Source organism: Mauremys mutica, chromosome 8 (assembly GCF_020497125.1).
Source record: "Mauremys mutica isolate MM-2020 ecotype Southern chromosome 8, ASM2049712v1, whole genome shotgun sequence".
NCBI lineage: Eukaryota > Metazoa > Chordata > Testudines > Geoemydidae > Mauremys > Mauremys mutica.
Genome location: NC_059079.1, coordinates 94,438,147 through 94,464,888, shown reverse-complemented (window position 1 = coordinate 94,464,888; position 26,742 = coordinate 94,438,147). Strand labels below are relative to the sequence as shown.

Genomic DNA, 26,742 nt, shown 5'->3' with positions numbered 1-26,742 from the left:
TTTCATGTAGTTTGAATGTAAGCTCTTCGAACTCACTGATGTTCTATGAGTTGTCTTTCTCCCTTTTCTCCTCTTCCCCTACATTTGTTTTCAATTTGTTCCATAATTATGGTCCCATTTACATTTTGTAGGTCAAGTTATTAACATTTTTGTTCAATAAATAAACTATAAAAATACTCTGCCCAGGGCATTTTCTATATGGAAATAAGGATTCCACTAGTAACAAAATGCATTTTTTTTGTGAATTTGGGAATTTTTTAGTACTTTATTATCTAGGGACTTGTGCAACCTTCTCCAATAAATCTGGCTAATGCATTTCAGTCTGACTTGTGGAGCTACCTGCTGTTCTAAGCAAAGGATTCTTCTGAGTGGAGGGTGCCCGTCGCACTGAATTGGGGGATGATTCAGAGGTATCAACAAACATCTAGTCAGGTCACATCTGTTTTCAGATCACCAACAGACACCAGATTAGACCTAGATTAGACCAGATTTTGACCAGATTAGACCTAGATTTCCCAGAGATCACGCCCTAAAGTGCAAGGGAGTTCAGAAGGCCAGCCAGCACAAGCCCTCTGCATTGTTAAACCCTCCTTTGGGGCTGTGCGGTGGGACTGAGGGCAAAGTATCCATTCACATTAGCCTCCACGCCGGATGCTTGCTGCGTCAAATGTAAGCAATTGAAGCAGACAAGGGGACAGCTAAATAATCTGTATTTATGCTGATCCAGCATCCCAGTACTTCTCTGCAGAGGGGCTTCGGGCTGTTACTCCAACTCCTACTCTGACAGTGGCTGCTTGGGGCTTCAGTATTAACCCTACAGTCCAGGTTGGATGGTGGATTTCACATCCTCTAAACCCTCCCAATCACTCATGCTTTATGCAGAGAAATACCTTTCACCTTTGTGAATTAGTTACAGTATCTACAAAAGATAAATGAAATTGGGGGTGGAGGGAGAGTCTTGGATTTTCAAAATGTGTCAGGATTTTGGTTTTACAAAACCAAAATGTTTGATAATTGGGATCCTACTTTGTTCAGGCTGAGTCTGGGTGTGGGTGAAGTGATGAGGTAGAGGAGAATTAGACAAACATTTCTGATTTTTCCCTATATCTATTCTCTAGAGTACTCCCATGCAACTTCTTGGGCACTGTCTATTCCAAAAGACACAAACCTGTCTTGGGCTCCTCCTGAGAAATGCTAATTTTTTCTCAACTCCCATTTAAATAAATGAAAATTGAGGGCCTTGTGTAAATAGGAACTGAATGGGTGCTTGGCAGAATGTGGTAAAATGAATCTGGTAGGAAAGCAAGAAAGAGCTATGGAAAGAAATGTGGTGTCTGTTGATGGCTTTAGTAAAGCATGGATGCTGCAGTCTTCAGATCTCCTAACCTCATCTGAACTGATAACTTTTAATTGGAACAAGAAAATCATCCTGAATTTGAATGTTTCCATCTATGATTCTATAAAGCAGCCACAGTATCAATAGAGTTTTGCCAAGATGCTGGATTATCTTCTCTTGTTGACAATTAACATTTGAACCACCTACTGAAAAATCAGACGACTGATTTGTTTTAATAAAGTGAATATTAACTGAACAAAGCAGAAGGCACTAAATTCATTAAGGTTCCCAATAACCTGCCAGGAATCTTCAGTGTTTGTCTCTATGGCGTGATAATAATAATCCGAGCTCCAACCCTTTTGGATCATTTAACAGGTTATTAGAAGTCTTTCTTTCTTTTTCCTGTAGGCAGGGCATAGTTTATTTATTAAATTGAATTTCTGGTGTCTACGTACCTTTCAAATTGAATAGGAACACTTCAAAGGTTGGGTATGGGATTGGCTTTACTCTATCTCCATTTCATAGAGACAAACCTAGGCAGACAGATTAAGTAACTGGGCCAAAACTATAGCATGAGTCAGGATCAGGATCAAAGGACACCCGAGCTCCTTCCTCCCTTTCTGCAGTGTGAAGCATGCCTCATCTACAGAGAAAAGGGTTTTATCTGTGATAATCATACTTATTTGACAGTGTTATAGTAATGGTCCAAATCCTGAGGTTTCTGATTCAAGTAAATCTCCCATTGATCTTAAAACTGAATATTGATCCAATTCCTACTGAAGTCAATAGGAGTCTTCCATTTGACTTCTATAGGAGCTGGATTGGGCCCCAAGTTAAAACCTCAGGATTTGATCCCATGATTAAAAATCGCTTTGAAGATGTGCACATGAATTGAAATCTGCTGACTTAAAAGTGCACTTCAGCAATAAAATCCTTGCTGATGCATGCTGCTTTGCCAGTGGGTCTGGAAAGCATGTGAAATAAAAGACCTGGATTAGAGCTCAGCTGATTCACTGGAGTATGTTTTACTCCAATGATTTATCTGTGAGATTCCTCAGAGCAGAAAAGTGGGTGGGAGGAGATCTATGTGAAGTTCTTGGAGGTGCTGGCCAAGGTGTAATAGCATGTTGTAATATATTTAGCAACTAACGTTTTTGTGGTCTGCAACTCACATGAGAAGGGAAAGTACACCCTGTGCATGGGGAGCTATTTAACGCTTTGGGCAAGAGAGCAGAAAGATTAGAGGTGGGGAATTTTCCTGGCTTTCTCATAACAATAAATCACTGTTTCATAGACTTCTTCTCAGGAGAAGACACAGGCCAGTTAAAAGACTATTTAGCTTGATCTGGTCCAGAGCGTGCTGGTAACTTCATGTCAAAACAAAGATTGTGTGTAGCGGAAGAGAAGTGGGAGCATGGGTAATGGTATGGACTTCCCAATAGAACCACACTGGCATCAGCTCTTGAAATGTGGATCTGCTTTTATGCATGGCTGGGAAAGCAAGTGGATCTGGTAGATAAGAAAGTAAGGCAGGTCGCCAAGAAGAAAACTAGATTTCCCTATGTTGCTACAAAGGGGGAGGAATTAGGGAAATCAACCTTCAAATATCATTAGTAGTGATGTAGAGCATTACTTGGCAAAGGAGCGCTATTACTATTTATGATGTGGTGGAGTTGGGGGTGTATGAAGGGATGGAATGAAGCATCTCTCAATAAAGAGGAGAAATTGCAGTGGGAGGCCAATTCAAGAACACTAATGCCTCATGTTACACAGGTTTCCACTTCATCAGCATTTCTTTATTAACGAAGAGCAGGAAATCCTTACTTTCTTCCCTCAATATTTCCCACACTGGAAGCAAAGAAATCAGAGGAAAAGTAAGAAAAACAAACAAACATAAGAGCACAGTTCTTAAGCCTTTTCCAAAAGTATTGAAGTGATGTCTTGCTAATGGCTTGACAGCTTGAAGTAGGAAAGAACACAGGGTAAAAAAAGAGTTGGTAACAGGTAATAGATTCTATAGCAAAGTTTTCTAACCAGGGGGTCCTAGAGAGCAGGCTGGAGAATTCATACTTGGCACGCTAGCTGGGGACAGGGTGCTAGAGCAGTCCAGTGGTTAGACTAGTAAGGACTTGGAAGACCTGGGTTCAGGTCTCTGCTCTTTGAAAGACTTCCTGTGTGACCGTGGGCAAGTCTCTCCACTTCTTTTCTTTAGGTTCCCCATCTGTAAAATGGGGATAATATCACTTCCCTTTTTCACAGGAGTGTTGTGAGGATAAAAACACATTTAAAGATTGTGAGGCGCTCAAATACTATGGTAATGGGAACAGATAAGAACCCAAGATAGCTTCTCTGCCTTATTTACAGCTGCTAAACTGAAAATTAAAAACTCTTTCATGTCCCTTCTCCATGTAAGCCATTGCTTGCCATAGGGATGTTAGCAGTTGCAAATAGAGGGTGGGGGGACGATATGTCTTTATGAATGGAGGGGGAGGTGCCCACAAGACAGTCTGTTATAATGGGATCCACACTATGAAAAAGTTTGAGAAGCCCTGATCTGATGTGTTACTCTGGGAGGGGGGAATTACACTGAGCCCAATCAAAATCTTTCTTGACTTTGTTGTGGTTGCTGAAGATGAGGAGGCTTCCTGCGTGAAAGGGAGGAAAAACTGGTTCAGACTGCAAAATTGGAGCACTCAATGTACAACATGAAGTGCGATGCTTTCTCAGTCATCACCAGGGTTACCCAGTGCACTGAGGCTTACGCCAACATCTGTGCTAATTTGAAAGGCCACGATTGAAATGAATCCCTTGTTCTTTGCAGGAAATAGAAATCTGAATTGGTAAAGTTGTGAGTTAACTACTTGGTAATTGAATTCCTATTGATGTAGCTGGGTACAGATGAAGAGGGAGGACAAAAGGCTTTTATTGTGATCAACTGTGGTAGATGAGAGTTTAGCTTGAGAATGAGCAATACTGCATCAGACGTGCTGCAGGCCCACCTAGTGGAAACCTAATACATAACAAGTCCTAGTAACTTCTTTTTCTGTTCTTTCTTTTAAATGTGTGGTATAAAATACTTTAAGCCATGTCATTTAGGTTTAGTTTTTAATCTGTACCATTTACACGTGTGTCACCTGTGCTGTTAGCTTTAAAAGGCCTTCGAAAACACAGAGATACTATTTTAATTGAAACAAAAACCCTCTGAACTAATGGAGGGAAAAAGCCAGTGGTGGAGATTTTCAAAGGCACTAATAGCAGTTAGGAGCCTAAATCCCAGTGATTTTCTTCAGTGGGAATTCGGGGCTAGATTCACAAGGGAATTTAGAGGTGGCGATGCTGAACAGTGCCATGCCTAACTTTTAGGCACCTAGAAAATCACTGGGATTCACAAAGCCTAAGTTAGACACCTTGGCTCTCTATACAATGAATGGGGGGAGGGATAAGTGCCTCAGAATAGGATTCACAAAAGACAGCCAATGGGAGGTGCCAAATTGTGTGCTAAGCCTCACCCCTTTCTCAGGGATAGGCACTTGGGTGCAGCCCGGAAGCCTGTCTTTGGGATTCTCTGCTGCAACCCCTCTCTCACTGTTAGGCGCTAGGCTGTTGTGGCAAGAAGCTGGAGAGGAGGAGGAGGAGGATCTCCCTTGTGCGGTGACCAGTCAGCAAATGTGAAAAATCAGGACGGTGGTGGGGGGTAATAGGAGCCTATATAAGAAAAAGGCCCCAAAATCAGGACTGTCCCTATAAAATCAGGACATCTGGTCACCCTACTCCTTTGTATCTTTTAGCCCAGTGGTTGGGATACTCATCTGAGATATAGGAACCCCCCTTCCTCCTGAGGGGGAAAAGGGATTTGTCATTTCCCAAGAGAGGTGCCCTAACCATTGGGCTATGGGCTATTCTGATGTGGGAGTCCCTCAGTCTCACCTGTGAAAGCTGTTCCAGTTTGGATTAATAATGAATGAATGATTGGGCCAAAGCAAGGGGAAAAGCAAACTTGAGCATGACTTGGTAGCCTGGTGGTTGGAGCACTCACCTGGGAAGCCGGAGATCCAGTACCCCTGCTCCAGTGACCTTTTAAAAATTATTTATCCACAGTGGAACAGCTAAGTCCTTTTGTGAATCTAGCCCTAGGTGCCTAATTGCCATTTGTTCCTTTGAAAATCTACTCTAAGATTGGACCCTTGAGGCTGACTTTAACCCTCCAGCCTTCTGGAGTCTGCACAACTTGGCTGCAAACCTACATGATTAGGCTTTCTTGAGAAGATTCTGGTAATTTTGCTTTCCTCTGGGCCTGAGATACCAGAAAAACAACCTCTTTTCCAGTGTTTCAGCAGAAATATGGAAGAATAGAAGTGCACAAAAAAGTAGAGGAAGAAAAAATGAACTTAATACTTTCCAACCCCCAAAAGGAGTTGGTTCAAGTTTTAGGCAACAGTTCACGTCTATTGTTCTTTCTCTTTCTGAATAGATTAATGCACTAGAAATCTCATAAGGGCTTTCTCATAAGATTTCTAGCCCAGCTGTTTTTGACCGAAGATGTTTATCCAGCAAAAATATTCTGAGATTCCCTTTGCTCCTTGAGAGCCTTCTTAAAGTTCTTTGCAAATATGCTTTGCATTGTATTTTTGTGCAATACTATTTGGAAATCACACCTGTGTTCTCACTTATGTTCTTCTGAATTCACCTGTATGGGAGAACTTAACATATGGGTTATAGTGAAAGTGCATCTTCACAGTCTCAGCTAGGAGTAGCCTATCTAAAAGCAGGTATATCAAATGGTGACAAAAGGAGACTATTTCATTGCTGGATCAGAATTAGGCTCTTAAACAGCTGAGGCACCTCCACAGCTGTGTCCTTGAGCTTTTGTTTAATATAGCCCTCAGTGAAGGATCAAGTGGGTTATGTTTTCTTTTCAATTTCTTGTTATAAAAAGTTGCATAGTATGAAATTAAATTATGGTTCTAGACACGTTCTGGCTCAGCAACTTATGGGGAGATATGGTTGTAACATAGCTGTGAGTACATGTTGATGAAAGATTTATAGCCCTAGAGACTGAAATCTACAAAAGAAGTACAGGCAGAGGCAACAGCTATGCAAACTTTTCCCTTGCAGCTCCACAAGCTTTTTGGGCAGGACACGGTTAGTTATGCATGTCTTTGCAGATTAAGAAAAAAACCTCAAACTTATTAGAACTGGTCTGGACACTTTTACCATCAACATTTTTGACAAATAGTAACCCTTTAGTCAAAGATTTTCTTTGAAATTGTCAGGTTATTATAAAAAACCTATTTGTAATGAAAACTAAATTCACCCCCAATATATACATTTAATTAAAAAGCAATTTTTTTTGGACAACTTCTTTGTAACTAAATTTTTCAATCAATATTACGGTGGCTAAGATGTCCTGATGGGAGAATTTGAAGAACTGAGTAGTGTGGAGAGATCAACGGCCTGATTCAAAGCTTGTTGCAGTCAAAGAAAAGACTTTCATAGACTTCAGTGGACTTTGGATCAAGCCCCAGATGAGGATTTCATTTTAGCTGTGGCACTTGGGGTGGTTATCAAAGAGGAGGAAGTTACAATAACTAGATCACATTAGCAAGCTGATCGTAAAAAATCAAATCACTGACTTCAGGGGATTGTTTCCCCTCTAGTATGTCTAAGTAAGTAAGTTTTATTACAGTGAGTTCTGTGTTTAATATCTTTCATAAAACAGATATTAATCTTTGTTCAGACATTGTGCTCTTAGGGAAAGGGCATAAGCAATCAGAACCATCCGCTAACTGAAAGTCAGTCAGCTGGGATTTAAATGTTATTAACTTGTGTAGACATGTTAGTGAAGGCCATATTTGTCTCAAGTGACTGGCCTAACTAGGTTATGGAATACTCTGACATGGGTCTCTCTCAATCTCTCCTGTTAAAGTTGTTCTACTTTAAATATGAATTGGGCCAGAGAATGTTAGAATGACTCTATATCCTAGTGGTCATGGCATTCACCTGAATTGGCTGATTCTTGATCAAATATCTTCTCCCCTTCAAGCCGCGGGGACTTGAAGCAGGGGTATCTCATAGCCTGGGTGAGTAGGTACCCTGTCTGCTAGGCTACAGGTTATAAGGAAAGGCCTTCCCCTCAGCTGTTTTGTGTATACTCACAGGGAGGGTGCTCAATCCAGTAGGCAAGCTTTGAGGAAACCTACTGGGTCTTAGGTGCCTATGTACATTTGTAAATAACACTCTGTCTTTTGATGGGTGGGTAAAATATCACTCTCTTCCATTACCATCAATAATCATGATGAGTGCAGGTGAGTTGACCGGGCTGGTAACACTTCCAAACAATTTTGTGAGGCTGTGGTATGCTATTTAATAAGTTGTACAGTGTTCCCTCTAATTTTTTCCACCCATGTGCAGAATAAAATTTGTTATGTGCATCAATATGGAGGTGATGTCACACAACACCTCCATATTAGTACATATAACAAAATTCATGTGGTGAAGTGGCGCCATAAAAGGTCAAGAAAGTCTATGCCAAACATTAATCTTGAGATAATATAAAAGGGCTTTAAAGGAATGTCTTTTGGACTTGTCTTTTGGAAACCAGAAAATACTGCTTTTCCTCCTCCCCGTTGTAGGAAACATTAATTTTCTTCTTTTTTTGAATGGAATTGAAATCTATCTATTTATTAAGCTTTCCATAGCAGGGCCATGCAGTAAATGCTTTAAAAACACTAACACAAATACAGGTTGCCTCTAAATCTCTTCAATATTTGGTTCCAGATCTCTCACCTTCAGCAGAGTGTGGTGTTGTTAGGGCAAACCAAATGGGAGTTGGGAAGGGTAGAAAACAAACAGGAAGAACTGAAAACTGAGAGAAAAAATATTCGGAGGTGAATTGATCCAAATAAAGGCCTTGCCCATAGTTCTGAAGATGATTAATGAGGAGAGTCCAGGAGAAGAAGTCACTAACTGAGGAGGCCCTCCCTTGGCCTGATCTAGTTCACAGAGCAGACAGCAAGAAATGTGTTTTTATGTTGCTGTTAGGAGGCATAAGCAAAGAGGATCATTGGGTCTCGACCAGAGGGACTTACTAAATGTTAGCAACAGAATAGATGGCTGCTTTTCTTCAGCAATTTCTACAGCTCCACTTATGCCAAAAACATCTTGGTTTGTGTACTAGCATAAGCAATGCCTGAAGAGCTCTGGGAAGGGGGTTAGTTTAAACAGATGCAGCAGAGGGAAAGCATGGTGTCTCTCTTAAACCTTTCATTTGGCAGACCCTTGGGGGGCGGGGGGAAGCCAACTAATGTGCTTTGAGCAAATTCTCCATGAGGTTTAATTTGCGAGAGTCATAGAAAATGTTAAGTCTTTGGTTAGAGCTGTTGGTATTGTACAAGCCCAGTCCATGCCTGGCTATTATGCTAATCCCAAAGTTTATAGTACATGGGAACAAGTGTGTTGGATTGTTTTATATAGTCTGTGTACTAGTTACTTGTCATATACGTAATATAAAAAATGATCATTTTAATCAATATTAAGCCCATCATTAGTTAGTGTTGTGGGGACACCTGGTAGACTCTGGGAGAAGGATGCTAGACCAGTATGACATAAGGAAATGTTATTTAAGTACAGGACTGGCTCAAGGCCAGGTAGGACAGTATGAAACGTCAGAGAAGCAGGGTCATGACCAGATGCTTGCTGTTCTCCTAGCACATTTGCAGAATTGCCACATTTCAGTTTCAGATATGATGGAGAACTGCGAGATAGAGGGGTGGGAGATTGCACACATCTTCCCATTTCTCCCTTTCCTATAGTCCAGCACCACAGACCTTCAGGCTGTTAGGAGCTGCACCCCAGAATCCTTTCCTCACAGTCCTTTCCTCAACCACAAGATCACTTCCACCTCTAACGCCAAACCATATGCATTTTACTGCACATCTTAAAATGACTTCTCAGTCTGTAGTGGCCTGTGAGAGGGAATGAGTTCCACCATGTGCAAGATTCTCTTCTGAAAATATCTTAGGGTAGTTCCCAGGAGTTCAACAGTGTGTGTGTGTGTGTGGTGTGGGAGGGGAGTAGGAATGACCACAGGAGCTTCCTAAAGGGTCAAAATGATCACAACATATACTAGGGAAGGAGGTGGTCTCTACAGTAGCTGACTCCCAAACCATTCAAAGCCTTTATGGATAACAAACAATTTGAACTGACCAGAGTGCACAGTCCACAGTGCTGCTGTGACACTTAGGCTGGGTCTGCTAGGTAACTAGGACTCTATTAACAGTTGAATTATGTCCTAGCAAAGGCTCCGGAATAACAGCTGCCTCTATTTATTTAAAAGTTCCAAATCAATTAGTGGTAGATTAAAACATTTGTTCTGAAGATGTTTGTTAATTATAGGCAAAAACAAAATCCAGAACAGATAGTTTTTATATTGACACAACATGAAGTTCAGCCCTTGCCAGAAACAAATATTTGTTATATATAGAAATAAATCAAATTGCAGGCACTAGGTACCTCAAAGCAAGTGACCTGAAAACAAAGTTGCTGTCAAAATATCACTTTGAAATGGACCAGCCAGAGAGAAGTAACATAACTGAGGGCTTGTCGCCCCTCCCCCCGCAGCCCAGGTGGTGCTGTAGGGAGAGAGCGAGCTGCGGGGGGAATCCTCTCTCCCTAGCCCCACCACAGAGCCCACACCCCCAGCTGGAGCCCTCCCTCCCTTATACTCCAACCCTCTGCCCCAGGCCTGAGCCCCTTCCCACACACCGAACCCCTTGGCCCCACAAATGTTGTTATGCACCAATATGGAGGTGGTGTCATATTTCTGCACATAAAATTAATTCCGCACATGGGTGGGAAAATGGAGAGGGAACACTGATCAGCATACAGCCACCACATTTATTAAATCGCTTGTATGCGTGAACATTTGGCTCCTGGTGTTGGCAGCACTTGTACTGATTTTATTCAGCGTTGAGCTTTGTAGGGCAGCTCCTGAAATCCAGTAACAGTTGATGTAAGCAATGCAGTGTCTACACTGACAGTGCACCGACCTACTTACATTGACTGTGACTCTATGCTGCTCAGGGAGGTGGTGTTATTAAATCAACACAGAGGCACTTACGCCAGCAGATGACAAATTCAAGTGAAGCCACTTCCCCTCGTAGGGTGATGCAAGGCACTTGGTCTACATTACAAGGTTAGGTCGACAAGGTCTGAGTTTGAAAAGATGGGGAAAACATAAGATCTAAACTTTTTTTTTTAAAGTGATATGCTAAAACATTTAGACCTCAAATGTTAGTGTGAACATGCATTCCTACATATTTGTGAAAGATACCCTACGATAAGGTATATGAAGGAATTCAGGGGTGAGGTGACAGAGAACCTGATTATGGGAAACAGTTCATTTTGGAGAGTTGGATAAATGAACTCAATGGAGTCATATTACCTACTCTTTTTTGGAAATTCATGACAATGAAAGTAATGCCCGTCAAACTAATTTAGGGCCAAAATTTAAGTATGGCTTTTAAAACTGAGTTTTAACTGAACCTTTTTCAATTGTACACACTTTAAAAATTCACTTATGTAGCAACATGAACCCTGATACCACAATTTGCTAGTACTAGTTCACAGGAACTACCTATTGAATGTACCGTAACTAGCCTAATTTCACTGTCTGAGCTTAGTAAAATGCAAAAAGTGAATTAGACTTTATTGGTAAAACAGTTTTTGTGGAGACTTTTATTCCGACAGTGTCCCTCTAAATGTCAAAACCTATGTTTTATGAATCTACAAAAATGTGGTATAGAAATTGTAAATATTTTCTCCCATTACTTTTAAGTTTTCCCTTTCTATAAAAAGAAGAGACAACTAGTAGACTAGAACAAAAAAAGTTTTTCTTCGCACTTAATTTTCTTATTGTGCCACAGTGTCAGAAAAGCTATTTAAAAACAGTTTAATGCATAATTAATCACCATGCCAGCTATCTGCAGATTTACTGCTAGTTTTCAAACATTAAACAATTTATATATTCAAGATAGGACTAATTAGTCTAGCTCTCAAAAATGCAATATGAATTTTAGAACCTAATGTGCTCAAAGTATTTGAGCTCTGAAATTTATTAGGGGAACAGTTCTGTAATTAATTACTTCTCATTTAAAAAGGTAATTATTTTAATTTACTTGCAGAAACACAGGACATTGTGCTCCATCAGCAGATAATGTTCTTCATTAAACAGAGTAGGAACTTTGTGCACTGGGGCAGCTGTGGTATTTCCATCTATGATGAAAACCAACTAGAAAATATTGAGTAAAATGTTTTTAACTTTGACAAAGAAAACTGATTTTCCTAATATTGGTTTGGATAATTTGTAATAAGGCACTGATAGGATAAGATTATGTTGACAATCTTAACTACTCTCATGAAAAGAAATTCAAAGTTAAGGCATATACACCTCTACCCTGATATAACATGACCTGATATAACATGAATTCAGATATAACATGGTAAAGCAGTGCTTCGGAGGGGCGGGGCTGTGTGCTCCAGCAGATCAAAGCAAGTTTGATATAACGCGGTTTCACCTATAAACGTAGTAAGATTTTTTTGGCTCCCGAGGACAGCGTTATATTGGGGTAGAGGTGTATATATGTATCTACTATGGCTCATAGCATATAGCTATACTGTATTATATGACACTTCAAATCAATTTTGAGAAGTCTGCCACGCTAAATTAATAGTAAGCAATCAGTTAAGGATAAAATTCTCTCTTTACTTTTTGTGGATATGGGAGCATCCAGTTCCCATTGTGGGATTTGCGGATGGGGATGTTCAGCACCTCTGAAGAGCAGGCCTAACTTCCACGGATGTTACTGTGAGATGGTTACCTATACTCACTTTCCCACAACAATGGGAGAAGGGTTAACAAGTGTCTCTTGTACTGTACCTTTAAAACTCACCATCCATGCAACAGTAGGAAGACACTTGCAATGTTATGATCAGAGCTTGCATTGAAAATGGCAGTAGCTTTTAGTACCTGATTGCTTTGTTAAATCTCCCTTTAAAATAAGGCCAATTGCAAGTATAGAACTTACCGTCCCTTGTGTATTCAACAACTGAATTTAAGAAAAAAAGGTTCAAAAGTGCAGCCAGTTTGTAAAGAAGTCATTTCCAGGATGACTGCATTACCTTGGCACCTGAGCATTAACTGTTGAAATGTAAACACTATTAGGGCAGAGAAGGAAAAGTGGAACAATCATTTAAATTAAAATAGATTACAGCTTTGCTTCTGTTAGATGGAGTAGTATTAATATTTCTCACCAGGGAATACATAAGTAACTTGGCCTTGATGTTTACACAGAGCAGTCCTTCTGGGAAGACCCTTTCCTAGTCATTGTGCAAGACTAGCGAAAGAATACCAGAAAATATTTTAGTTACACAAGTTTTTACAACAGCTACTCAAAGCAGTGAACTGTAGTTTCCAGACATGCAAAATTTCAAATTATGTAAAGTATTTTTATAACCTCTCTCTCTAATATTAAAAACTAGTTGAATGGTAAGTCATTTTCCCTCTTTCAGTCCCATCAAAAAATATTTGAAACTACATGTATCTGATTGGCAATTCAACTTTAAAACTGTACAAGTAGATTAGACTATCTGATAGTTATTCCAGTTTTATACCAGTGTAACTACAATGCAGTCAACTGTTACTCTAGATTTACACCACCATAAGAGCAAAATCTCAGCCAAGAACTTGTATTTGATAAGAGCTTTTACCATTTCACCAATATTTCCCAAACAGGGACAGAATTCGAATCTTTAAGCCAGACTCTACCCATAGAAAGAAGAATTTCGTAACCACAAGTGTGTAAAACAAAATTAGAATGGTTTCTTTCATGCATGTTTTAAAAATAAGCAACAAGTGTATAAGCTAACACTACCCATCTTCCCTTTCCTACTTATTTTTTCCATGAAATTATGACAATGCTGAGTCTGAGAGTTGACTGTCACCAAAAACAAGTTTATGCTTTTACTGCAAGATTAAGCAGAGTAAAAAACTAATTCAAACGTATCAAAAGAGTAACCAGAAGAAGGGAAGAGTATTGCTGTTTTATTTCAGTTTGGTTTATTCCAATGTGAAAGTTCCAATTTCACTTTAATATCTGAAATTCTCTAGTTGTTATGGTCATTCAAAACCATAAAGCAGAAAGAGGGTTAGAAAGTCAACTCCAGCACCATCTCAAAATTATTTAGGGGAAAATTTAATCAATATGCATCAAATGACCTTTACAATAACCGCAATACTGACAACCATGACACTTTAATATGCTTCCCTGGAAGTAAATACTTTAAAAAAAAAAAAAAAGTAGTCTACTCTTGAGCCATTAATATGTGGATTATTAGAACAAGCTCCTGCAAGTAATCTTGAGAAACCCAAGATATAGCCACTTAAACTGATGCTAATATCTAAACACATTCACATTTCAAGTTTGAAATTTATTTGTATACTTTTGACTAAAGGATTTGTTTTCAAATTAGACAATTTAAATTGCATATCAAATTCTGAAATACCAACACATTGTATAAATAACAGCTTAAAGAGAATTTGTTAAAATACAGAAAATATGCAATTTTCAATTTGCTTGAGAAACTCTTTGCAATAGAGGTGACAGGAATTGGGTTGGCCAAAGATTGTTTTTTGTTTTTGAATAAAGACTGCAATGTCTGTAGTTTCATTTACTTTTGCTGATTAAAAACCTACCAAAATATATCTACAACCCCATTCCTCCCCCACCCCCCCAAACTCCCCAAAGTTACTTTTCTAAAGGCTGTAGAAATGGTAAAGAAACATTACATTTTTAACTGCATAAGCATGAAAACTTAAAGCTATAGACACTGCAGGTCAATTCAAACAGTATTCAAGAGTCCTATAAAAGTGAATGAGACATGTTTGTTTCCATTGCTCCATCAGACAATTCAAGAGTTAAGTTTGCTTGATAGCAGCGACATAGATGTTTGCTGGCCCAATTAAGTGTTCCAAGTTGATTTTTTTTTTTTCAGTTTGGCCCACTAAAGTCCAGTAATCAGAAGTCAGTTCAAAACACAGAAATAAGAGCAAAGACTCCATATAATAAAGCACAGGGATATGCTACTAGAAGCTGTTGTCCTTCCATTGCTAAGGCAGAAATGAAGATTTTGGAAGCAGAAAAACTGCACCATCCAATAATTCCAGCAGTGAGAATAATTCCCATCATTCCCCTGTAACATACAAGATAAGAACAGTTTAAAAAGGTAGGAGTGTTTGTGTATGTTTAGACGAAGGCAGGAATTAGAATATTTTCTAGTAAGTTAAATATGTTCCAAAGGTTGATTGTTTTTAAACTTTGGACTGAATTTTATCATTGAGGGTTTTTAAATAAAAAGTACATGGAATTTCAGTAAATATAAAATTAGTATTACTATTCAGTAAAGATTTTAGAATGACACTAGTTAAAGAGACAAATTAAGTTCTAAGTACAAAAAGGTTTAGAACTGAGTAAACTCAAAACAAGGTGTTCCTTTGTAATTCTGTACAAGTAGCTTTCTGTGATGAGTAATGAAGTTAGTGATTTTCTTTTATGCTGGGCATTTAACTTAGTTTTCCAGACTCAACATTAATTAAAATTTAATCTATATTTCTTACATTATTTTAGCTTTCTATATCCTGATATACAACTTGTTTGAGTTGTTTGACAAGTAAATATGTCTGAAGTATGCTATAATTTGAATCTAAAAGTAATTTGTAATAACTGAAAATGGACAGTGTGAATAAGTGTTCATGCTGTATAAGTATTTACTTCATTTGACAAATCCATTATTAATATAGTATAAATTTCATCTAACAGAACTTCCCCCCAATGGGAGAAAAATCCACAATATATGGAAGCAGGATTTTATTATAAATAGTTAGTATGGATACTTACTGCAAAGAAAATATAACTGCAAAACTGGAAAGCAGGATCATAGGAAGAAGACAGTATCCCAGGACACTAGCAACACAGCCAAACGAGACGCCCGTCATGCTCATTAAGTTCAGGAGGCAAAACATTCCTAAACATCCAATTGCACTAATTCCATACACATACCCAAACTGAATTTTACCAACCTAAAGATGAGAGGAGTAACACAAGTTAAACATGTTTTGTCTTAAAGTCGACTAAATACTGCATTTGACAAATAATAATGAGAGTATAAGATTGTGGTAATCTTTGACCTAGTGGTGAATCTGAAGTAGAATTTAGGGGATAAAGATGAAGAGGATTAAGAAAGGCATCCCACAAACAATCCAGAGTACTTGTATACTGAAATGTCCAATAGGCATATTTATCATATCAGTTTTCAATTACAAAAAATGGTGCATCTAACCAGCTGCAAACTTAGTGTGCTTATGTAACATAGTTCTATCTAGTTGGGCTACAAAATCTTATGAACTCTGCTTGATTTACTCCATTATATTTGCATATTGATCCCACTCTGAAGATTATCTGAATGGTTTTTGATCAACACCTTTACCACGGAAATGATCAACTACTAAATAAAACATGTAAATTAGTGATGTACTGAAAAATGTTGCATGTGACATAACTCTTTCCATCTCTACCAATGATTCAGATTCTTGATTTTTGCCTCAAGGGGGTAAATTGTTTTTTGTGAAGTGCCAGGCATAGGTACAGCACAGTGTAAATTCATCATCATAAAATATTTCAAGTTTTTTGTTTCCTATCTAGAATTATTTTTGGTCTTGTAAAATAGTGTTAATACACTATTTAAAAATTTGATTCCATAATATTTAGGTATGTAACCTCTCAGGGCATGACTTGGAGAGACGGCTTAAGAATGCATCCAATTTGGACAGAGCTGCGTGACTGCATTAGATTGGCAGATAGGAAAGTGTTTGAACTCCGGTGTTCAAAGCACAGGGAAGTCATTCTTTAATTTTTAGACAGAGCAAAAAACTGTACCAAATGATTGAGTACTACAGAGACATAGTGAGATAGCTGGGAAAAGCAGGCTGTGACACGCTGAGTTCTAGACCCAAAAGCAGTGCCGTTCAGAGGCAGTATCAGCCAAATGACTGATATTGCAAAAAAATTCAAGACATTCAATAAACAGAATCCTGAGTTTTATTAAGTGATATATCCACCACTGTAATATCCTCCCATATACCACGTTCTCAGCTGTTTTCATTTCAGTGTATTTCCTATCGTCTTAACCCTGCCTGTTATGCCTACTGTACACATGACCATTTTCAGATCAGTTTTCAATTCACTCTCAAACTGGTAACACATACAAGTGGTTATTTTCTTCACTCTAGAGCAGGAGGGCTCTGAGTTATTACAGAGCATTCTTTCCCTGGTGGGTCTCGCCCACATGGTCAGGGTCTAACTGATGGCCATATTTGGGCTTGGGAAGGAATTTTCCCTGGGTCAGATTGGCAGAGACCCTGGGGTTTTTTTTGCCTTCAGCATGGGGCATGAGTCACTTTCAGGTTTAAACTAGTGTAAATGGTAAATTCTCTAACTTGACATCTTTAAACCATGATTTGAGGACTTCAGTGACTCAGCCAGAGGTTAGGGGTCTATTACAGGCATGGGTGGGTGGGTGAGGTTCTGGGGCCTGCAATGTGCAGGACTAGACTATCACAACAGTCCCTTCTGACCTTAAAGTCTGAGTCTTAAATTGGTTAATATTACAAAATAAAAACAAATGGTAATGCAACTTAATAAGTTTCAGTAACTAAAATATTCTTGCTGATGACCGATTGAATAAAATGTAGCTGAGCATGTCAAGGAGACATTTGGAAATTCATAAGATAAAATTACACCTCATGAATTGTCCATTACAGAGAGAACATATTCCTCTCAATAGGAGGGCCCTCAATACTAGGGGCCCCATTTTCCTTAAAAATAAGCATCAAAGTTGAAATTTATTAAAAATACTGAAATGTACAATGACAAGGAAGTTGGCTTGTTCCTACTTTGTCATATACTAAATCATTTAAGCTTCAGAAAACTAAATATTGCTTTATACTTCACGGATACCAATGATGAAAGATTATGCTTCCTTTCAGCTCTGTAGATAAAAGCAATAACTTTAGGTCAATCTTATTCCAATTAAGTTTAATTGGCAAAACACCAGTGGTCACCAACCAGTCGACTGCGATTGACTGGTCGATTCTAGGGAATCTCCCAGTTGAACATGATCTCTGGTGGTGTAGAGGGGCTACCGCTAAGGCAGGTTCCCTGCCTGTCCCGGAAGCGGCCAGCCCAGCCCCGGGGGGCAGAGGTCTCCCTCTGTGCACTGCTCCTGCCTGCAAGCACTGCCCCGAAGCTCCCATTGGCCAGGAACAGGGAGGTGTGGCCAATGGGAGCTGCAGGGGCAGTGCTTGCAGAGAGGGGCACCGTGTGTAGCCACATGCCCCGTTCCCCCCCAGGGCCGCCGGGGCACGCTGGCCCCTTCCGGGAGCGGCGTGGGTCCGGGGTAGGCAGTGAGCCTGCCCTAGCCTCACTACGCTGCTGACAGGGAGCTGCCCAAGGTAAGTGCCACCCGCCGGGAGGCTGACCCCAATCCTGAGCCTCCTCCCAGAACTAGCACCCCAACCCCCCCACTCTGCTCAAGACCAGAGCCCCCTCCTGCATCCAAACTCCCTCCCAGAGCCTGCACCCCTCACCCACTCCTGCATCCCAACCTCCTGCCCCACGCTCAATCCGGAGCCCCCTCCCACACTGCAAACCCCTGAGCCCCAGCCTAGAGCCTGCACCCCCTCCTGAACCCCAACCCTCTACCCCCAGCCTGGTGAAAGTGAGTGAGGGTGGAGAACAGCGAGTGACAGAGAGAGGGGGAGAGTGAGTGAGTGGGGCGGGGTAGATCCTGGGTTGCTATTAAATTCAAAAAGTGATCCTGGGCGTAAAAAGGTTGGAGACCACAGGCCTGTTCCCATTGAAGCCTATAGGCCAATCAGCAAACATTAACAGGTTTGGCTATTGTTTTGCTGATTTGGTGGTAAATCATGTCTAATAATGCTGATGTTGTTGGTGGTGTCCACCAAGTCTAATGTCAACCATAGCAATATAATTTTTAAAAGTAATTGAATAATTGTGAACCTCCTTTATTAGTAATTTTTTTTCTTAAACACAATCAGCTAAAAGACCACCACCAACAATAAACTAAAGGCTTTTCTACATTACCCGCTGGATTGACAGGCAGCGATCGATCCAGCGGGGGTCGATTTATTGTATCTAGTCTAGATGCGATAAATCAACCGCCGAGCGCTCTCCTGTTGACTCCGGTACTCTATCAGGGGCGAGAGGCACAAGCAGAGTCAATGGGAAAGTGTCAGCTGTCTACTTACTGCAGTGAAGACACCATGGTAAGGAGATCTAAGTACATCGACTTCAACTACATTGAAATTGCATAACTTATATCGATCCGCTCTCCCCCCGCCCCCAGTATAGACCACGCCTAAGTATACTGAACAAAGAAATACTAGAATAACCCAAAGTAAAATTTCAATGCATCAGAAACTGGCATGAAAGAAAATCTATTAAATGTATAAACGGAATATGTATCAAGAGCCAAAACCATAGATAAAGCAACCAAATTAAAACATTTTGTGCAAATAAAACAATTACATTCTATTGAAACCGTGTTTCTGGCATCAAAGACATCTTGATTTGCACAAGGAGAAGAAACTGAAATATGGTTAAAACTGTAGATTTAACTTTATAAAACCAAGGACAATGAGCCATCTGATTTTTTTCCCCAAAAAATTGTGACTATGGTCCTCAGTCTTCATGACAATAGAAGCCATATTACACAAAAGCAAGATATTCAAAGAAGTCACTACATAAAGCAACATGGCACATTACATACTGAGCTTGAAGGGCCTGACCCAAAGCATGGTGAGGACAATGGAAAGACTTCCATCAAGGGGCTTTGAATCAGGCCCCAAATCATGTGCTAATGAGCCACAAATCCTTGGTCAAGGCCTGTTTTGTGACTTCCAGGCCATGGAGATTCTTATGAGACCCCCAAGGAAAATTTAGCTTTTCTCAGTGTTTTTGGACTATGATTAACACATTAATATTTTGCAATCTGTATCTTACCAGCAATAACGTGGCTCCAAAGGCAAGACAGAAGACCATTGGTCCTGCCAAATCAGTCTCATTCATGATGCTGCCATCTGCTACTTTTAATGGGTGTAGCACTGTTAGTGTCTTCTGCCAGATGTGGTCGAAATTGATCCCTAATTCTACAGGTTAGATGAAAAGAATTATGCAGATTTGTTTCCCTTTTTATTTCTCCTTTTCCCCCATTTTCTTCACCATTTCTTTTTCCTGCCCCGTCACTTTCAAATCTGCTCCAGACTGAAGGCAAGACAATGAAGGTTATCAAGTGCCGTTCTTTAGATGGCAAAGAATTATAGGAGACATTCCATCTCTCCTTTAAAGGGTTGAGTGCACTGTCTCTGTGGCACTCCAGTTCCCAACTGCTCAGGAGTGAGGGACTGCTAGTCTCTAAGGCCCAGATTCTGCAATCAGATCTCCTTGAGCAGACCCAATGACAGGATTGCTTCTAAGACTGACCCTCTGCATGGTACAGCTTTGATTTACCAACTCAAGGAGTGGGACATTATCTATGTAGATTAGTAAACAAATTTTGCTTAGCAATAGGATGTACATGATCTGCTTCCACCCAAAGTGTACTTCCCTTGTCATTAGTAACAGGAAAGGTAATTTGTCTTAAACTCTGACTGAGAGCATAACAATGTATAGAGGAGGTGAAAAATCCAGCCATCAGTCCAAGTATTCTCAATATCTATCAATTCTGGCACCTTGTATTCTATGTAGGACATATCCTACATGTTTATTACTCCCTTTCTCAAATTAGAATTTGGGTTCTAAAAAGTCAAAAAGTCAGTTATTTATATTAAAGAGGCACTATCAATTTAAAAAAAAGTAACCTTTTGTTGTTGCAAATAACACCTATTATAACAGACTGAGGAAAAAAAATCTGTACTTTTATTCCCACATTTGACAATGTCATGTACAGTCAATTTCCCATTTAATTTGTGTGACTTGCACAGACCAACAGGGGAAAGAAATAAAGAGAATGTGACTGTAAAGTGAGAAATTGGCAGGGAAACTCAGAGGCAGGCATGACAGATGCAATTACTTCTAATTTTTTTTGTTTAAATTAACTAGAGAGTACATTCCTTACTTCTCAGATTACCCCCAAGTTAGGGGCAGTTTCGGAGATGACTAGTAAAGAACAAGTTATACCTTCTAGTAAGGGTGGCTCATCCTCAAAATTGCTTCCATAGAAAGACTGTGCTGTAGTTGGAGTGTATGTTTGTGTTGGCTGGTAAATCTGCCCTGTGTAAGGCTGCTGTTGCTGCATCATCTCTGGAGGGACAAATCCACTTTGCTGAGAGTAGTCATAGCCACTATATTGTCTGCAGAGAACAACATAATATTATTGGCAGGCACAGATTTTTTTTAAACCTTTCCCTGGTCACATAAGACACTCTTTCGATAACAACTTGGTATACAATATACAATCTTGTTTAGCTAACTTTTTAAGTGAAGTTAATTGCTCCTCCCACCCTAAATGTGTAGCTGCACAGATGCACTCACCCCAACCCACCACAAGCAGTAAAGTGCGACTTGAAAAGGTATATGGGTTTATGGACTCCTTATCTCCAGGTCTCTAATTTAAGTAATCCGGTCAAATCTTGCTTAGTTTATAAGATTTTACACCTTTTTACCATCGGATATTACATAGTGATAAGAAAATTTAGAAGCCTACAAGTACACCTCTACCTCAATATAACACGGTCCTCAGGAGACAAGAAATCTTAGCACGCTATAGGTGAGACTGCGTTATATCGAACTTGCTTTGGCCCCCCCTGCTCCCTGTCCCCTAACCGCCCCCTCCAGAGACCTCGGTCCCTAATCACCCCCAGAACCCCCACCTCGCCCTCTGACAGGCACTCACTGGCAGCAGCGGGAAGCAGAACAGCCCGGCCCCAGCCCGCTCCACTCCGCCAGCTCCCAGCTGCAGCGCTCCGCTTCCTGCCACAGGTGAGTACTGGGAGGCGTCCTTTCCCCAACCTCCCCACACTCACCAGTGGTGAGAAGCGGAGCGCCGCAGCTGGGAGCTGACACGCTGATCCACCGGAGCGCTGCTTTACCGCGTTGTATGCGAACCCGTGTTATATCAGGTCACGTTATATCGGGGTAGAGGTGTAGTAGCATTTTCAGGCCAAAACCAATCCAAGCCCATTTAATTTGAAAATATGACAAGATTGGGCCCACAGAAGACTAGCAAAAGGTATCTGTCAATTCAAATATAGCCCCTTCAGTTGTATATCTGATTCCTATAATTTATCAAATGACAGCATGAATTTATACTCAGTATTAAATCCTATATTTTACAGTGCTCAATCTTGAAAGGAGATCAAAAGTCTTCATATTGTTTAAGCTTCCCATATGATATTTTCATAGAGTTAAAAAGCCTAGTCAAATTGAGTATCTTCCCCCTTCCCATATAACAATTGTATCAGACACCACTCTTACCATACATGTGATGAGGATTATGACATTCAGAGCGTAAGCACACATTATGACATCTACCATCATGACCTGATGCAGATGACAACCTTAGTAATATTTCAGTTTCTAACTCAAATTTTCTCAAATTCTGGTCACAGAAGACTTTTGAATACAAGCTGTTTGAACTGTGTGGTTGCGTCCACACGCTTCAAAACAAAAAGATTTTAACACTTTACTATCTCACAGGTGGCCTGAACTAGTACTGCAAAATTTCACCTGCAAAGAATCACTACTGTGACACCCAGAGGGGTACCTAATCACTTCTGAGAAACCTCCTCTTATAGATGTTATATAAAAATACTGTTATGTTGTATGTCTAATAGTGTTGTTCTTCAATAGGTCTCTTTTCTCCACTCATTGTGTAAGCACATTATATCATTTAATGCTAATAAGTTCTTTCTGCACATCAATGAAAGAAACTGCCAAGACTGTAGAGACACAATGGTCTGTATCTTCCCTTTTCTCCATCTGCTCAAAACCCACGCCTAGAAGGGACCCTCCACAAGCAAATTTCCTTTTCCACCCCTATGGAAGGAAAACTCAGACACCTCTGCAGCACTGTGATCCTCTGGACCCTCCTGAAGGTGCACTGACACATTTACTTCTCTTCCCTATCTGCTTTCCCCCACCCACACAGAAATTCCCCTTTCTAAGCCTACATGCCTTCTCACATGGATGAACACGAGTTGCTGGTGAAGAGTCAATATGGCTTTTTGTACAGAGAAATCACGTGTCACCAATCTATTAGAATTTTTTGAGTGAGGGGGTCAACAAACATGTGGACAAGGGTGACCCAGTGGATATAGTGCACTTGGACTTTCAGAAAGCCTTTGACAAGATCTCTCGCCAAAGGCTCTTGAGCAAAGTAAGCAATCATGGGATAAGAGGGAAGGTCCTCTCATGGATCAATAACTGGTTAAAAGACAGGAAACACAGGGTAGGAATACATTATCAGTTTTCAGAATGGAGAGTGGTAAATAGGACTATCCCCCAGGGATCTGTACTGGGACCGTGCTGTTTAACATATTCATAAATTATTTGGAAAAAGGGATAAAAACAGTGAGGTGGCGTAATTTACAGATGATACACAATTATTCAAGATAGTTAAATCCAAAGAAGATTATGAAGAGTTACAAAGGGATCTGACAAAACTAGATAACTGGACAACAAAATGGCAGATGAAATTCACTGTTGACAAATGCACAGTGGAAAACATAATCCCAACTATATATACAAAATAATGGGATTTAAATTAGCTGTTACCACTCAAGGGGAAAAAAAAAAATCTTAGAATCATTGTTGCTACTTCATAGAATCATAGAACTGTAGGATTAATAGGGATCTTGAGAGATCTTCTAGTCCAGTCCTCTGTACTTCAAGGCAGGACTGCATATTATCTAGACCATACCTGAAAGGTGTTCTTAAAAATCTCCACTGACCGATTCTACAACCTCCCTAGGCACTTTATTCCAGTGCTTAACTACCTGGACATTTAGGAAGTTTTTCCTGATGTCCAACCTAAACTGTCCTTTGCTGCAATTTAAGCACACTGCTTCTTGTCCTATCCTCAGAGGTTAAGGAAAACAATTTTTCTCCCTCTTCCTTTTAACAACCTTTTCTGTACTTGAAAACTATTATGTCCCCCTTCAGTCTTTTCTTCTCCAGACTAAACAAACACAATTTTTTCAGTCTTCCTTCATGGGTCATGTTTTCCAGACCTTTAATCATTTTTGTTGCTCTTCTCTGGACTTTCTCCAATTTGTCCACATCTTTTCTGAAATGTGTCCAGTTCTGGGTGCCACAATACTCCACTTGAGACCTAATCAGTGTGGAGTAGAGTGGAAGAATTACTTCTCATGTCTTGATTACAACACTCCTGCTAATACATCCCAGAAAGATATTTGGGTTTTTTTTGCAACAGTGTTACACTGTTGTCTTCTATTTAGCTTGTGATCCATTATGATTCCCAGATCCCTTTCTGCAATACTCCTTCCTAGGCAGTCATTTCTCATTTTGCATGCAACTGATTGTTTCCTTCCTAGGTGGAGTACTTTGCATTTGTCCTTATTGAATTTCATCTTATTTACTTCAGACCATTTGTCCAGATCATTTTGAATTGAAATCCTATCCTCCAAAGCACTTGCAACCCTTCCCATGTTGGTATCATCTGCAAACTTTATAAGTGTATTCTTTATGCCATTATATAAATCATTGATGAAGATATTGAACAGAACTGGACCCAGAACTGATCCCTGCGGGATCCCACTTGATAAGCCCTTCCAGCTTGACTGTGAACCATTAATAAATTCTCTCTGGGAATGGTTTTCCAACCAGTTCTGCACCCATCTTATAGTAGCTCCATCTAGGTTATATTTCTCTAGTTTGTTTATGAGGTCTTGCAAGACACTATGAAAAGCTTTACTGAAGTCAAGAAATACCACATCTACTGCTTCCCCCATTCTTTGAAAACATCTGATCAATGTACAGTGGCAGTCAAAAAAAAGCGAACAGACTGTTAGGAACCATTTGGAAAGGGAGCAATAAGATAGAAAATATCACAATGCCACTATATAAATCCATGGTACAGCCATATGTTGAATACTGTGTGCAGCTCTGATCACCCTATCTCAAAAAAAATATTAGAATTGGGAAAGGTGCAGAGAAGGATAACAAAAATGATTAAGGGTATGGAAGAGCTTCCGTATGAGAGGAGAAAGGAGATGGGAACTTTTCAACTTGAAAAAGAGATGACTAAGGGCAGATATGATAGAGGTCTATAAAATCATGAATGGAAGTGAAGAAAGTGAATAAGGAAGTGTTATTTACTCCTACACAACATAAGAACCAGGGGTCACCCAATGTAATTAATAGGCAGCAGGTTTAAAACAAAAAGAAGTTGTTCTTCATACAACGCACAGTCAACTTGTAGAACATGTTGCCAGGGGATGTTGTGAAGGTCAAAACTATAACTGAGTTAAAAAAAGAATTAGATAAGTTCACAGAGGATAGGTCCATCAATGGGTATTAGCCAAGATGTTCAGGGACATAACCCCATGCTTTGGGTGTCCCTAGCCCCTGACTTCCAGAAACTGGGAGAGGATGGCAGGGGATGGATTACTCAATAATTGCTATTCTGTTCATTCCCGCTGAAGCATTGGGCATTGGCCAGTGTCAGAAGAGAGGTTACTGGACTAGATGGACCATTGGTCTAACCCAGTATGGCCATTCTTATCTGGAACAGTTTTGTTGTTAGTGTGTGTTTAAGTGTTAGAAAGGTAAAGAAATGCAATCATAGACAGGATAAACTAATACTATACAAGTTAGAGAATGGAAAAAATGTACAAATTACTTATTGTATGGTTCTCCGCTTCCACTGTAATCATAGGAATGTGTCTGGTCATCAATGCTATAACTTGTTTGGTAGAAATCTGTATGGAAGTTGTCAAACCCAGACATTGCAAATTATCTGTAAAATAAGAACATCAAAGCTTGTATGAGCCACAAAGGGTCACTTTGGCTTCTGGCTGTCATACAACTCTAATAAATTGTTGATGTGGCAGACTCCTCCTTGTTTTTATGGATACAGACTAACGCAGCTACCCCTCTGATATAGGTAATACTTTAAAAATTGTGTCTACATCGCTGTGTGTGTAAATGTATAACATTTACAGCACCGTAAGAGCTCAAAAGATGTAGATTATAATGGCTACAGGACTAGTGTTTTCCTTCCACAGTCACTAATACATAAATTAAACGTGTCACCGGTATGATTAATAGTTACAATGGAGATGTGTTAACAAACGGGCCGAGCAACAACAGGCGCTATACAGCCAGGGAGCCACACCACAAACCTCGCTGCGTTTTCAACGTTACAAGTACGAGGCGCAGCTTTAAAGTAACAACAAAATGTGTGTTGCCCACACAGCAGGTTCACGGCCCTGACCCCCCCAATCCGCACGCTCGGGGTCGGGCCCACCCCCAATTCCTGCTACTGTCTCCCAGTAACCTGGGGCCAATCAGCTCACGCCTCCGTGCCTCAGTTTCCCCCTCTGGACAGCAGGGACCCCGACTCAATCTCCGGCTGGGGGGCCGGGGCTCGGAGCCCTGGGAGAGCCGCGGGGCGGGGTGGGTCGAAGCCCGGGGAGAAGCGGGGCAGCGCCAGGGAGAATGGGTTGGGCGGGGGAGCGGCCCCGCGGAAAGGCGGGGAACTGGCGGCCCCTACCTTTCCGCAACCTCACCTGGCAACCCCGCCTCGCAGCGCTGAGAGAACCCCCCCGGCGGCCGCCCCTCACCCGCCTCCGCTGCGACGTGTCACGAAACAAAAGAACCGCTTCCGGGTCAAGCGGGACGGGGCATGCGCCGCGGCGGTTCCGGCCGTCCCCGAGACCTTCGAGTGACTGAGCCTGCGCCGTAACGTCTCTCGGGTGGCGCCGGTTGAGCATGCGCCGTGGAGCGTGTTTGGCGCCGTGAGGGTTGCGGTGCTGGGGTTGAGAGCGGGGTTCTGGCGAGGGGCTGCGCGAGGAGAAGGAAGAGGGGAGGGGGGAGTGGAACAGTGGAAGGCGGGAAGAGGGATGGAGCGGGGGGAGGCGTTGGCTGCCCCCGGGGGTATTTTGGTTGGAAACAATGACATTTCAGCAGGGACTGGGGGGCGGGCGGAGGCTGCCCAGGAGCTCGGGGGGCGGGGATTCCTGCCCGGCTCCAGTCCGTCAGTGCACTCACCTCGTGGAGGCTCCAGGCACCGTCTGGGTCCTGCGCCTCATGGCT

The 26,742-nt window shown here is 40.9% G+C and overlaps 2 protein-coding genes across 5 annotated transcripts in view; one reads left to right on the top strand and one right to left on the bottom strand.

Annotated features, from left to right (window-relative positions):
• Nucleotides 1-13,194: 13,194 nt before the first annotated feature.
• On the bottom strand, nt 13,195-26,372 carry YIPF5 (Yip1 domain family member 5). Of its 4 annotated transcripts, none has more exons than XM_045027854.1 (6): nt 26,217-26,372; nt 25,328-25,444; nt 20,647-20,819; nt 19,471-19,616; nt 15,289-15,470; nt 13,195-14,584 (listed from the first exon to the last, which is right to left on the bottom strand). In XM_045027854.1, exons 2-6 carry the CDS (start codon nt 25,432-25,434, stop codon nt 14,422-14,424), a joined length of 771 nt encoding a protein of 256 aa, XP_044883789.1. In that variant the 5' UTR covers nt 25,435-25,444; nt 26,217-26,372; the 3' UTR covers nt 13,195-14,421. The 4 variants fall into 4 exon arrangements, with proteins under 4 accessions (XP_044883789.1, XP_044883790.1, XP_044883791.1 ...); XM_045027855.1 differs by having other exon boundaries at nt 26,201-26,299; XM_045027856.1 differs by lacking the exons at nt 25,328-25,444; nt 26,217-26,372 and adding an exon at nt 21,802-21,943.
• Nucleotides 26,371-26,742, top strand: part of KCTD16 (potassium channel tetramerization domain containing 16) — a 192,358-nt gene continuing 191,986 nt past the window's right edge. The window contains exon 1 of the mRNA XM_045027853.1: nt 26,371-26,444. The gene's annotated coding sequence lies outside the window, so the exon portion shown is untranslated. The remainder of the gene's footprint in view (nt 26,445-26,742) is intronic.

Excerpts from the sequence above, each read along its gene's own strand:
- YIPF5 (XM_045027854.1), bottom strand. The coding sequence starts at position 25,434 with ATGTCTGGGTTTGACAACTTCCATACAGATTTCTACCAAACAAGTTAT. Across the intron at positions 15,471-19,470 it reads TTGGAGCCACGTTATTGCTG|GTTGGTAAAATTCAGTTTGG; the intron begins GTAAGATACAGA and ends TCTCATCTTTAG. Across the intron at positions 14,585-15,288 it reads GCAGTTATATTTTCTTTGCA|GGGAATGATGGGAATTATTC; the intron begins GTAAGTATCCAT and ends TGTATGTTACAG.